General features: G+C 35.8%; 1 protein-coding gene across 1 annotated transcript in view; it reads right to left on the bottom strand.

Annotated features, from left to right (window-relative positions):
- Window positions 1-4,639: 4,639 nt before the first annotated feature.
- The window catches only part of LOC117095166 (disintegrin and metalloproteinase domain-containing protein 5), a 132,889-nt gene continuing 123,396 nt past the window's right edge, over window positions 4,640-14,132 (bottom strand). The window contains exons 19-21 of the mRNA XM_033231875.1: window positions 7,667-7,829; window positions 6,293-6,343; window positions 4,640-5,283 (exon numbers count right to left, since the gene is read on the bottom strand). Of these exons, the coding sequence (XP_033087766.1) occupies window positions 5,157-5,283; window positions 6,293-6,343; window positions 7,667-7,829 (341 nt within the window). The 3' untranslated portion in view covers window positions 4,640-5,156. The remainder of the gene's footprint in view (window positions 5,284-6,292; window positions 6,344-7,666; window positions 7,830-14,132) is intronic.

Below are 14,132 nucleotides of genomic sequence, written 5' to 3'. Positions count from 1 at the left end.
GGTTGTTTCCAATGTTTTCATCAACCAGTTCTGCCATGAACATTCTTGTGCATGTCTCTTGATCCACACATGTGCACATTACTAATGGTACACACCAATGAGTGGAATCTTCTGGGTTATAAAATAGGCATTAGCAAAGCCTTAATAGATTTTACCAGTTTTCCAAATTGATTTTGTAAATTTACATTCCCTACAGGGGATATAAAAGCTCCAGTTGCTCCATATTCTCACTAATTGACATTGTAAGTTGTTATAATGATAGCCATCTAGCATGCATTTAGTAGTATCATACTGTGTTTTTAATTTGAATTTCACATCTGATTATTGAGGTTCAGTCCTCTTACTGAACTGACACCCCCACTTCCACTACATTATCTCATACTTGGCCACCAGCTGCAGCTCAACTATGGTTTTCTGTGGTCTAGATGGTTTCCTTCTGCATGCCACACAACTGATGACCAGATCTGACTCAAGAAAATGAATAAACTTCCCCTGCCATTCAGTAGGTTGCAACTACATCTTTTCCACCGAGGCAACTGTATCTTTTCCACCTCAGGCATGGGAAGGATACCCACTTCTAAGTTAGTTCTTCCTTATGTACTCTCCACTAGGGTCTCATGAAAAGGATGTTTTCCCAATATCTTATAGTTACTCTTCTATTATAGGTAAATTCGTCTTTATACTTGCATCCCCTGCTTAAATCACTGTGTTGTTTCTATGCCCTGAATGAACACAGACTGCTGTAATAGATTACATAAATATTCAGGTTTAGAAGATGCTAAACTCCTGAACAGTAGTGAAAAGTATGCTGTACCAGAATACCCTCACACCAGCACCACGTGAGAGTTTTAGTAGCTTGATATCCTTGCCTATCCTTGATGATGTCCATTTTTTTAATTTTAGAAACTGTTGTAGTAGTTTAGGAAAATATCATTTTGATTTTAATTCATATCTTAGAGTAATGGCATTAAGCACATTTTCATATTCTGTGCCCCTTTGATATCATCTTTTGTGAAGTGTTTCTTCAAATATTTTGGTCATTATATTCTCATCTATTTTTTATCAATTTGTGGGAGTTCAGTATATATTCTGAATGTGAATCTTTCATTTGAAATATGTATTACAAAGATTTTTTCCACATTCACGGTTCCTTTTTCCCTTCTTAAGGGTATCTTTTGAATCGCAAAAGTTTTTATTTTTAAAAAGTTGTGCTATATATGGTAAGAACACAGCATGAGATCGACCATCTTACCACATTTTTAAGCATACAATACAGATTTGTTAATTTTAGGGACAATGTTTTTCATGAGATCTCTAGAATATTTTCATCATGCATATTTGAGACTTTAGCCCACTGACATGCAACTACCCATTTGCCACCCCCTAGTCCCTGGAAACCAGCATTCTGCTCTAATTTTGTGAGTTTGACTTTTTAGATATCTCAAGTAAGTGGAATTATTTCAGTATTTGTCCTCAAGGTTCATCCATGTTTTACATGTTACAGGATCTCCTTTTTAAGGCTGAATAATATTCCATTAGATACATACACACACACACACACACACAGAGACAGACAGAGAGAGAGAGAGAGAGAGGAGGAGGAGAGAGATGCCACATTTGTTTTTATCCACTTATTCATCGACAGACATTTAGGTTGTAGCCACACTTGAGAGTTGTGAATAGTGCTTCAATGAACATTGGAATGCTAATATCTCTTTGGTTTCCTGATTTCAACTCTTTTCCATAAATTTCAAGAAGTAGAATTGCTGGATTATATGGTAATTGTATTTTTTATTTTTGATAACCCTCTATGTCATTTTCCATAATGGTTTCAATATTTTGCATTCCCACCAACAGTATACACAAAGATTCTAATTTCTCCACATCCTCCTCAACATTTCACTATTGTTGATTTTTTTTTTTAAGATCCATCCTAACAGGTGTGAGGTGAATCTCATTGTGGTTTTGATTAGTATACATTTGATAGTTAATGAAATTGAGCATCTTTTCATATGCTTATTGGCCACTTGTATGTCTTCTTGGGAGAAATGTCTACTGAAGTCTTTAGCCCATTTTTTAAATTATTAGATATTTTGCTATAGAGTTGTAAGAGTCATATATGTTATTTGGCAAAATGTCTATTCAAGTCTTAAAGTAACTTTTAATCAGGTTATTAGTTTTTTGCTATCGAGTTGAAAGAGTTCTTAATATATTTTGGGAATTAACTCCTTAACTGATAAATGGTTTGCAAATATTTTCTCCCATTCCATTGGATTTTCAGCATTTCCTTTGCTATGAAGAAGCTTTTGAGTTTAATGTTGCCCCATATGTCTTTTTTTCATTGGTTGTCTGTGCTTTTCATGTCATATCCATGAAATCATTGCCAAGACCAATGTCATGAAGATTTTTCTGTTTTCTTCTAAGAGTTTTATAATTCATATCTTACATTTAAGTCTTCAATCCATTTTGTGTTGGCCTTTGTGTATAAGATAATGGCCCAATTTCAATCTTTAGCATGAGGATATAAAATATTCCCAACACTATTTGTTAAAGAGACTATCTTTTGTGGTTCCATATGAATTTTTGGATTATTATTCTATTTCTGTGAAGAATGTCATTGGTATTTTGATAGGGATTGCATTGAATCTCCAGATTGCTTTGGGTTTTATGGACATTTAAACAGTATTAATTCTTCTAATCCATGGGCTTGGGATATATTTCCACTTTTTTGTGTCCTCTCTAATTTCTTTGATAAGTGTTTTATTTTTGTTCTTATTTTTATTTATTTTTGAGATGGAGTCTCACTGTGTCACCCAAGCTGGAGTGTGGTGTCATGATTTGGCCCACTGCAACCTCTGCCTCCCACACTCAAGTGATTCTCCTGCCTTGGCCTCCCGAGTAGCTGGGATTACATGCTTGCATCACCATGCATGGCTTTTTTTTTTTTCTTTGGTATTTTAGTAGAGACAAGGTTTCTCCATGTTGCCCAGGGTAGTTTCGAACTTCTGAGCTCAGGCAGTCCACCCACCTTGGCCCCCCAAAGTGCTGGAATTACAGGCGTGAGCCACCACTACCAGTTAGTTAAGTGTTTTACAATTTTCATTGCAGCAATCTTTCACTTTTATGATTAAATTTATTCCTAGGTATTTTTATAGCTGTTGTAAATAGGATTACTTTCTTTATTTGTAGGTTGTTCACTGTTGGCATATAGAAATGCTACTAATTTTTGTTTGATTTTGTATCCCCCGATGTCACTAATTACATTTATCACCTCTAACAGTTTTTTTCCCCTTGGAGGAGTCTTTAGATTTTTCTAAATATGAGATCATATCATCTGCACATAAGAATTTGATTTCTGCCTTTCCAATTTGGACACCCTTGATATCTTTCTTTTGTCTAATCGCTCTGACTAGGACTTCCAGTACTATGATAAATAAAAGAAGCAAAATGGACATTCTTGTGTTTTTCTACATCATAAAGGAAAGGCTTTCAATTTTTCTCCATTTAGAATGCTGCTGTCTATGAGTTTGATATACATGGCCTTTATTGTTTTGAGATATGTTCCTGCTAAACTACATTAAGAGTTTTTATTATGAAGTTATGTTGAGTGTTACAAATGCTTTTTGAGCCTCTATTGAAATGACCGCATGGATTTTGTCCTTGATTCTATTTATGTGATAGGTCACATTTACTGATTTGCATTGCTGAACCATCCTTGCATCCCTGTGATGAATCCTACTTGATCGTGATAAATAATCTTTTTAATGCGTTGTTGAATTCAGTTTGCTAGTATTGTGTTGAGGATTTTTGCATGTTCATCAGGATGTTGGCCTGTAGGTTTTTGTTGTTATTGCTGTGTCTTTGTATGGTTTTTGAGGGAAATGTTGGCCTTGTAGAATGATATTGGGAATATTCCCTCCTTCTCAATGTTTCGGAATAGTTTGAGTAAAATTGGTACTAGTTCTTCTTTAAATATTTGGTAGAATACAATATTAAAGCTATCTAGTCCTGAACTATTCTTGGATGGCAAACTTTTTATTGCAGCTACTATGTCATTATTCATTATGACTGTATGTGTCTAGGAATTTGTCCATTTCTTCTAGGTTTTCCAAATTATTGACACACATTTGCTCATAATATCTCTACTTGAATGCTGTCTTTAAATTACTGAAGTGTCAATTGCAAGGTCTTTTTCTCTGATTTGTGCTCATATAAATCATATCTTACATTTAAGTATTCAATCCATTTTTTTCTTTTTCTTGGGCAATGTAGCAAAAGACGTGTTTATCTTTTCAAAAACAAACTTCTTGTTTCATGGACCTTTCTAATTCTCAATTTCATTTATTTCTGCTCTAGGTTTTATTATTTATTTTCTTCTACTAATTTGTGGTTTGGTTTGTCCTTGCTTTCTTTCTTGCGTTGCACCATGAGGTTGCATAACTGAAGTCTTTCTACTTTTTTGGTGTCAGTATGTATAGGTATAAACCTTCCTTTCAGTACTGGTTTTGCTGCATTCCATAGACTTTGGTATGTTATGTTCCCATTTTTGTTTCCTTCCATTTTTAAAAATATTTCCTTCTTAATTTCTTTATTGACACACCAGTCTTTCAAGAGCATATTGTTTAATTTTCATGTATTTGTATAGTTTCCAAAGTTCCTCTTTTCATTGATTTCTAATTTCATTCCACTGTTTTTCAAAATGATAACTTGATATTATTCCATCTTTCAATGTGTTAAGACTTGTTTTGTGGCCTTACATATGATCTGTCCTGGAGGATGTTCTATGTGCCGATGAAATTAACATATATTCTGCACTAGTTACATAAAATATTCTGTAAATGTCAATTAGGGCCATTTGATCTAGTGTTGTTTAATTCCAATATTTCATTGATGATTTTCTGTATGGATGATCTGACCACTGCTGAAAGTGTGGTGTTAAAAGGCCCTTACTATTATTGTATTGCAGTCTATCACTGTCTCTAGGTATTTATTCTAGTCTTCACAGTCTGGCTTTGTTTTTACTTGTCCTTCTTCAAAGGACTTTCCAAGAATTCAAAGAAGATTGAGTATTAAGTTACTTAAGTCTGTTGCCTCTACAGGCATTTCAGTGCTAGTGGGATCTCTAAGCCCAGAGATGCTGTATCTCTTGCAGACTCCTAAATACCCAACTCTGATGGCCTTGGAGGGAAATAGGGAGAAATTCCTATGTTCACAGGCAAAGTCCCTTGCTCTCTTCTCTCTCTTTTCCTCAGGAAGAAGGAATCTGTCTGTGCAGTGGGCTGCCTGGAATTGGGAAAGGGGAGATATGAGCACTCCTGTGGCCATCACAGCTGGTACCCTGCTGTGTCACACCGGAAGCGTACAGCCTCCCAGATCAGCATAGTACTGGGGCTCACCTGGGGCTCATCTGAGGCCCAAAGCTGCCTCAACTCCACCTCCTGTCAGGTCAGCAGTGGCATTAGATTCTCATAGCAGCATGAACTCAATTGTGAACTGCACGTGTGAGAGGTCTAGGTTGCACACTCCTTATGGGAATCTAACTAATGATTGATGGTGTGAGCTGAAACTATCCCCCTCCACCCCGCCCTATGGGAAAATTTTCTTCCACTAAACCCGTCCCTGATGCCAACAAGGTTGGTACTGCTGATTAGAGCATCAGTTATCTTTTTTTTTTTTTTTTGAGACGGAGTCTCACTCTGTCGCCCGGGCTGGAGTGCAGTGGCCGGATCTCGGCTCACTGCAAGCTGCGCCTCCCGGCTTTACGCCATTCTCCTGCCTCAGCCTCCTGAGTAGCTGGGACTACAGGCGCCCGTCACCTCGCCTGGCTAGTTTTTGTATTTTTAGTAGAGACGGGGTTTCACCGTGTTAGCCAGGATGATCTCGATCTCCTGACCTCGTGATCCGCCCGTCTCGGCCTCCCAAAGTGCTGGGATTACAGGCTTGAGCCACCGCGCCCGGCCATCAGTTATCTTTTTATATGCCAGTAAGATATCACTAAAACACAAATGCTCCTACCCAATGCTAAAGAAAAAAACAAACCCATGATTTACATGCTCATAGATGGTAGTTGCTAGTGTGAGTGCACAAAATTCTCTCCTTTTATAGGTCAAGAAGGAGAGACTGAGGTATCACAAAACCAAGTTTTATTATTTATTATTATAAAACAACCTATAGACAGAATTAAACAAATACATTAAAAAAGTTTGGTTTCAAACTAACCATTTTTAAGTGCTCATAAGCAATGATCAAAACTTACAATGCAAAATGATTCAACATATAGTTCTATACTCACCTTTCACTGAGGGATGACTTGTTGTTACTGCTGCTTTCTTCTGACACAGAGCTATAAAATTGATAAACTTTGTTTTAAAGTGAGGAAAATAGTAATTCTTGAATAAATACCTGAATGAAAACTGTTCTTCAAAGAAACAGCAATTCAAATAAATGAAAATCTCCTTTTCACAACTTAAACAGGTACTGTTTCAATATTAGAACAAACGCCATCAGTTACCTCAGTCTGGTAATTGAGTCTTCTCATTCTCATTCTACATGTAATCAATAATTTATGTTTGTAAACCCACATTTATATAGGCAGGTCCCCTTATTTTATGATATCCCTAATTTCTCAGTTCCAATAAGCCAAAACATAAAGTAGCACTCACAAATTTTAAATACTTTTTATATACAGCTCAATATATTTCTTTCTCTCTCTCAAAAAATATAAACATGTTTTATCTTTGCATCAGTTCTTGGAGGGTAAAACTAGATGTAAATATATCTGTGATGAAATATTGTAAATTATGAATAAGGGGCTCAATATGAAGTTTAAAATTTTGTGCAACTGGTTACAGATAGCATGATGATTTCACTCATTAAATTGATATACTCAAAAGTTTAGATACATTGAAAAGCTATTATTATCTCCCATTCTGTAGAGTTATAGAGAATAATATTAAGTAAATAAAGATTAAATCACTTATTCACTGTATTACAGGGTTACATGCAAGATTTATAACTTAAAACAAGGTTTCCCGAAGCTAAGTGTAATTCTCTTCCTACATGGTGGTGCCTCCTGTCTCTTTAACCTGACATTATTAACTACACATGTAGTTTCTAATTAAGAAATGATTTTACAAATCAGCAATATCTATATTTAGAAAAACAAATATTGTCAAAATAGGTTTATAGACATTATCTCTAATTGAGAGAGGTGTTCTAATAAAGATGTTCATCACTGGCCTGAGAATCTGTATCTAATAAATTTAGTTTTTGGAAGTTCCCTTGAAATGCAGTGTCATGTAATTCTAATGGAGTTCATAGGTGATATGACTTTATGGACAGGGTCGGTGAACTAAGAGGCTAAATAAACCTCCAAAATTCCCCTGGCAGCCATATCTGCTCTTACCATTATACTAGTGGTAAACTGTGTGGTTTTAGTAATTTGTAAGATGAGAAGAAATATCAAAACAAATAACAAAGGGCATCAAACCATTTTGTAAATGTCTCCCTGAGCCTCTCTTTATATTGCCTTACCTACAGTTGGAGATTATTCCTGATGAAACACAAATACATTTTTCTTGTCTTTCTAAATGTAATAAGAGTAAATATATGTACATATATTTTACATATATTTGTGTGTACATTATATATATATGTATATACATACCTCTCACTTTCAGTTTCCCCTCTATAGCATAGCTCTCTCAATTTTTTCCGTTTTATTAAAATGGCAGTAGTAATAATAAGCACAGGTAGCAAAATATAGAAAATGAGTTGAAAACGTTGTTTTTGAAAAGGGGCATGTCTTCCCTCCTCCATGTAACTTTTCTCTGGAATGAAAAATAGCAATTTTAAATTACATCAGAGATTTTATTATCCCAATGAAAAGGAGAAGATATCATTACCAACATCATTTCCAAACATTAAACATTTCTTTCATATATAAAAAATGAATATAATAAAAACAAAAACACTAAAGTATAAAGTGGATGTTGCTAGTGTTTTATTGATGATTTTTGAGTTCTCAACCTTCCACCATATGATGAACTGATATCTTATTCATTCAGTTTCTCTGGAGAACCCTGACTAATACAGATTTTGGTACCAAGATATGAGGTGCTGCTCTAACAAATACCTAAAACTATAGCTGTGGCTTTGGGACTGGGAAATGGGTAGAGGTTGGAATCATTTTAAGGTGCAAACTACAAAAAGCCTAGATTGCAGTAAAGGACTGTTGACAGAAATATAGATATTAAAGGTGGTTCTGGTGAGAGCACTGAGAGAAAAGAGAACACCTACCTCTTCTTAGAGAATACGTACATAATCATGAACAGAATGTTGGGAGAAATACGAATATTAAAGGTGCTTCTAGTGAGGTCTTAGACAGAAGTAAAGCAACATGTTATTGGACAATGAAGGAAAAGCCATTCCTGTTTTAAAAAAATGGCAAAGACTTGGCTAAATTGTGTTCTAAAGTTTTGTAAAAGATAGAGTTTGCAAGCTGACGTTGGGTAACAGCTGAGGTGACCCCTAGGCAAAATGTTCAAGACATGGCCTGAGTCCTCCTGACTGCTTATGGTAAAATGAAAGAGAGGAGAGATGGATTAAAGAAGTAATTGAAATAATTGTTAACCAGAAATTCTCAGCCTATCCATATTTCTCAAAATCAGAAAACGTGTTCTGGAGAGAATACAAAGGATGGGGCCAGAAAATCATTTGATAAAGAGATTATGAATGTGAATAATGTATTTAATCAGCCATCTCAGCAGAAATCAGAAATCTAAGACAATACCAGCATAGATGGAATTATACTGGCAGAGACATTGCCAGTTGGAAATGAAGGAAAAAGAATGGGACAAAAGGGCTCTTTGGCTATGAGCATGCTTTATCTTTCAAGAAAAGGAAAGAATAATTGCGCCATTGACTCAAAGATTATCAAAGTGCCACAGACCAAAGGATCAAGGCTGCATTCTCTTTGGTTATAGAGGGTGGGGCCTCCTTTTTAATTTCAGTGGACCAGGTAGCCCTAGCCCAGTGCCTTATGGGTGGGACATTGTAAAGATAGTACGAACAGGGGAGCCTACCAAGCCAAGGGAGTGGGTCTGCCACCTAGGACTGTGGAAGTAATGCACCACCTCAGTGGACCTGGAGGGAAGAACATTAAGCCAAATAGGATTTGGATAGGATTTTAATTTACATCTCAGTTCATATGGAAGATTAAAGATAAAGCAATTGAGGTGTCTGGTGTGTAGTGTACGGCCAACTCTCACGCCTAAGATACAATGGAACTTGCACTGCTAGGTTTTGGAATTGCTTGAAACTCATCATCTCTTCCTTCCCTCTAATTTATCCCTTTTGGAATGGGAATGTCTGTCCTATGTTTATTTCACTATTATATTTTGGAAACAGGGCCGGGTGCGGTGGCTCATGCCTGTAATCCCAGCACTTTGGGAGGCCGAGGCAGGCAGATCAGGAGGTCAGGAGATCAAGACCATCCTGGCTAACACGGTGAAACCCCATTTCTACTGAAAATACAAAAAATTAGCCGGGCGTGGTGGTGGGCACCTGTGGTCCCAGCTACTTGGGAGGCTGAGGCAGGAGAATGGGGTGAACCCGGGAGGCAGAGCTTGCAGTGAGTCAAGATTGCGCCACTGCACTCCATCCTGGGCAACAGAGCAAGACTCTGTCTCAAAATAAATAAATAAATAAAATAAAATGTATTTTGGAAACACATAATTTGTCTGGTTTTACACATTCACAGTTGGGGAGAAATTTTGTCTCAAGATAAATCATATCTCGAATGTTACCCATTCCTGATTTAGATGCTATTCAGATGAGACTTTGTACTTAAAATTGATACTGGAATGACTTAAGGCTTTTGGGACTCTTGGGATGGGATGAATTTTTTTTGCATGTAAGAAGAACATGAATTTGAGCAACACAGAGTAGAATTTTATGAACTGAATTGTGTCCCCCTAAATACATATGTTTAAGCCTTAACCCCCAATGTGATGATGTTTGGAGATGAGGACTTTGAGAAATAATTAGGGTTAAATGAGGTAATAAGTGTGGGGTCCTAATCTGATGGGATTGTTGTCTTCACAAAAAGTGGAGAGACCAGAATGTACGTGCTCCCTCCCTCCCTCTGTCTTTCTGTTTCTCTCTCTTTCTCTCTCTCTATCTCTCTCTATCTCTCTCTCCATTCACAGAACTACTGTTGAAAAGATGTGGCAAAATTGCTATTAATTGCAGTTTACATCATTTCAAAAATGTTAATCCCCAAAAAAATAAACAAATAGACTTCTCAATACAGTGATAATCCATTGATTAAACTTATGCACAAATATCAGTAGATTTTCTACATGTAACAAGTGATGTTGAAATACAATAACAGAAAATATCCCCCAATAACCAATTTTTAACAAAACTATACCCTTTTTAAAAATGATAAATTTCTGATCTATAAGATCCTATTATACCTATACAGGGATGAAAGACACAAAAAGATACCACTTCACACCCATCAGGATGGCTACTATCAGAAAAAAAAAAAAAAAAACAGAAAATAACAAGTATTGACAAGGATGTGGAGAAATTGAAACAGAAAATAACTTGTACACTGCTAGTGGGAATGTAAAACAATGTCGCTGCTGGAAAATAGTATGGTGATTCCTCAGAATACTTAGAAATATAATCACCATATGACACAGCAAGTTCACTTCTGAATGTATACACAAAATAATTGAAAACAGGGTCTTGAGATATTTGTAAGCCCATAGTCACAGAAACATTATACACAATAGCGCAAACGTGGAAGAAACCCAAGTATCCATTGACAGATGAATGGCTAAACAAAATGTGGCATATACATACAATAAAATGTTATTCACCCTTTAAAAGAAATGAAATTCTGACACACACTACAATATGTATGAACCTTAAGGACATCAGGCTTAGTGAAAAAAGCCAGGCTTTTTCAAAAAAGACAAATATGGCATGATTCATTCCATTTATATGAGTTACTGAAGTTGTCAAATTCAGAGACAGAAAGTAGAATAATAGTTTGCAGGGCCTGGGAAGAGGAGGAATGAGAGCTTATTGTTTAATTGATTTACAGTTTTGGCTTTGCAACATGGAAAGAGCTCTGCAGAGGGATGATGTTGCACAACAATGGACTTAATGTCATGGAATTAAACACTTAAAAAGCATTCAGATGGTAAATTTTATGAGTATTGTACAACACTTGTGTGTGTGTGTTTGCATGCGTATGTTATAAAAGGTCAAATAAACACATAAAATAGATAGACAAAAGTGATGAAATAGTAATTCACAGAAAAATCATAAATTTCCTATCGCCATCAAGTAACTGGGAAGCCCCATGACATTAAAGAAATGTAAGTAGAATATAATTTTTTCTGGTCTATGAGCTTGTCAAAGATTAAAAGGGTTAATAATAACCTCTGAAAATCAGGTATGTATATAGTATTATTAATGGTCATCTCTGAGGGTTAGGATAAAATGAAAAACTATGGAAAGAAAAATCATAAAGTTAGATTAAAATATACTCTTTATAATTTTATATACTAAGTAGACAATTAGGCAAAAATATGTGTGAATTTAGACTCCAGCATATGCAAAAAGCAGATAGTCATACATACAAGCACATATTCATACATATTCAATTATGTACTTATGTTTATATGATTATATGCATAATGCTATAAAACAGATTATAAGTTCCTTGAAAATATTCATGAAATAGTAACAAAAGTCAACAATGTTTTTGGCTTATAATTAAGGCAATCTAATCCATAATTTGACACTTTTTCTGGGTCATATTATGGTAACACAAATCAGTGATATTAAAAAGCAGAATGGGGATAATGAAATAAACCTGGACTCATTTAGATGACCTTTGCAACCCAAACTCTTTATGTCCTAAAATGCATTCAGGATCACAAGCGTTTCTCCCACATTGAGTCCAGGCTTTACTGGGGAAAGCCCAAGGCCCCCCTGACTGGGTACAGGGCCTCCGAAGGGACTACATGGAGACAAAACATACAGCCAACTAACATATCAGCTCAGGTCTTTCAGGGTAGACCTGTAAGCCCCAGAATGGAGGAGATGAAAGAAGAGCCCATGGCAACTGGCTAAAGGAAACTAGTTGGCTTAGAAGGTTTTCTCTGACTGCAGGCTCATGTGCTGCCATCTGGACTTCCATCTAGACTTAGAGTGGTCGGCCTAGGATATCAATCATACAGGTTTGCCTAAAACGTATCCTAGTTGTAGTACTGAAAGTCTTACACACTAGTGAATCTGTCACTGGGATAGAAAAATTTCTGGTTGGCAACTACTGTGGAAGGTTGCAGGGAAAAGAACAAAATATAAAATATTAATATAAAATGAAATATAAAAGACGAAAAAAATAGGGACTAAAACCAACACTGTTTTAGTGTCAAATGACTAACACACCAACTATCCATCTTCTATAGTTGCTATTGCTGCTTTTTTTTCTTTTTCTTCCCATTACTGCTGATGTTGGCAACCACAATCTGTGTGTTCACTCTGACTAATGTAACTTAAATGTGCAATTTAAAGGTATCGAAAGCATCAGTGTTAACAGTCCCACTTTGACTTATAGTACAGAATAACTGTTGTATCAAGATAGCACAGGTATAATTTTTCAAATTGAGAATATTGTAACTGTGTTTTCTAAGAACTTGGATTATGAAAATTAGAACAATTATAATACAAACACCAACATGACCCAGATATCACAGATAAGGCGGCTAAATGACTGTATTATTATTATTATTATTATTGAATCAGAGTCTTGCTCTGTCACCTAGTCTGGAGTGCAGTGGCATGCCCTCGGCTCACTGCAACCTCCAACTCCCAAGTTCAAGCAATTAGCTAATTTATGTTCTTTCTTTTAAAGTCTTACATTTATGTACCTTCAGGATATATAATAATATAGGCTGAAAATTTTAAATAAAAATAGAAATTTAAATAAAAATAAAAATAAAAATTTAAATGCCCAGTAAAGGATTTTTAAAGAGTTAAATTGCTATATTATAGGACTTTCTGTTTCTCATTGTAAACTACTGTTTACTGAAAATATATAATTCAAATAAACATTTATTTTTCATGTTATATGAAAATAATAATATATGAATATACTTATATGTTATAGGTTTAATTACTATGGGGTATTTTTTGTCTGATACATAGTTTGATGTGGCTTTGTACTGTCTCTTTAAAAAGCTGATCAGCCTATGTATGCTTTTATGTAGCATCCAAGCTACAGATAAGTCTGCCCCAAAGTTTCAGGACTTTCTTGCAAGGTCCTAAAAGAGATAGGGGTAGAGGCCTGGCCAACATGGTGAAACTCTGCCTCTACTAAAAATACAAAAATTAGCTGGTCTTGGTGGTGGGCACCTGTAATCCCAGCTACTCGGGAGCCTGAGGCTGGAGAATTGCTTGAACCCAGGAGGCGGAGGTTCAGTGAGCAGAGATCGTTGCACTCCAGCCTAGGTGACAAGAGCGAAACTCCATCTCACACACAGAAAAAGAGAGAGATGGGGGTAGAGTTCGCAGCCCATTTATGCTCCCAGTTATTTTGGGTAGACTCATACCTTCTAAAACCAGGGTATGCCCTTCACCTCCAGTTGACCCCAATTCATCTAGGCCTGATTAATCTCAAAATACCACTCAGGAACATCAGGACAGGATTAGAAAGAGCAAATTTCCAAAGATTAGCGTGGAGCCCTTACAATGCAGGAGAAAGACAACCAATTATAAGTGAATAGGAAGAAAAGACAGTCTGAAAGATTCTAGGGGCCTTAATATAATAATGACTATACTGACACTATTATAAGCTCTAGTTTATAGGAGTTTATAATAAATACAGTAAACATAAATATAATAGTAAATATAAATATAGGAGATGATCCAAAGTGAACAGTTTAAATTAACTGGTCAAATTTTACACACCAAAATTTCTACTTTTCAAACTGCCTAACATTAGCCATACTTTTTCTCAGTAAACAGTGTCAATGCTAATATAGAAAGAACAGCACAAACTTGCACTGTCAACATTTTTTAAATCTTACAAATAAAATAAAAGCATGTTG

The sequence above is a fragment of the Trachypithecus francoisi genome, unplaced genomic scaffold (genome assembly GCF_009764315.1).
Source record: "Trachypithecus francoisi isolate TF-2019V2 unplaced genomic scaffold, Tfra_2.0 Contig01440, whole genome shotgun sequence".
Lineage (NCBI taxonomy): Eukaryota > Metazoa > Chordata > Mammalia > Primates > Cercopithecidae > Trachypithecus > Trachypithecus francoisi.
Note: the sequence above shows the minus strand (reverse complement) of the source record. Positions and strands in the feature narration are given on the sequence as shown.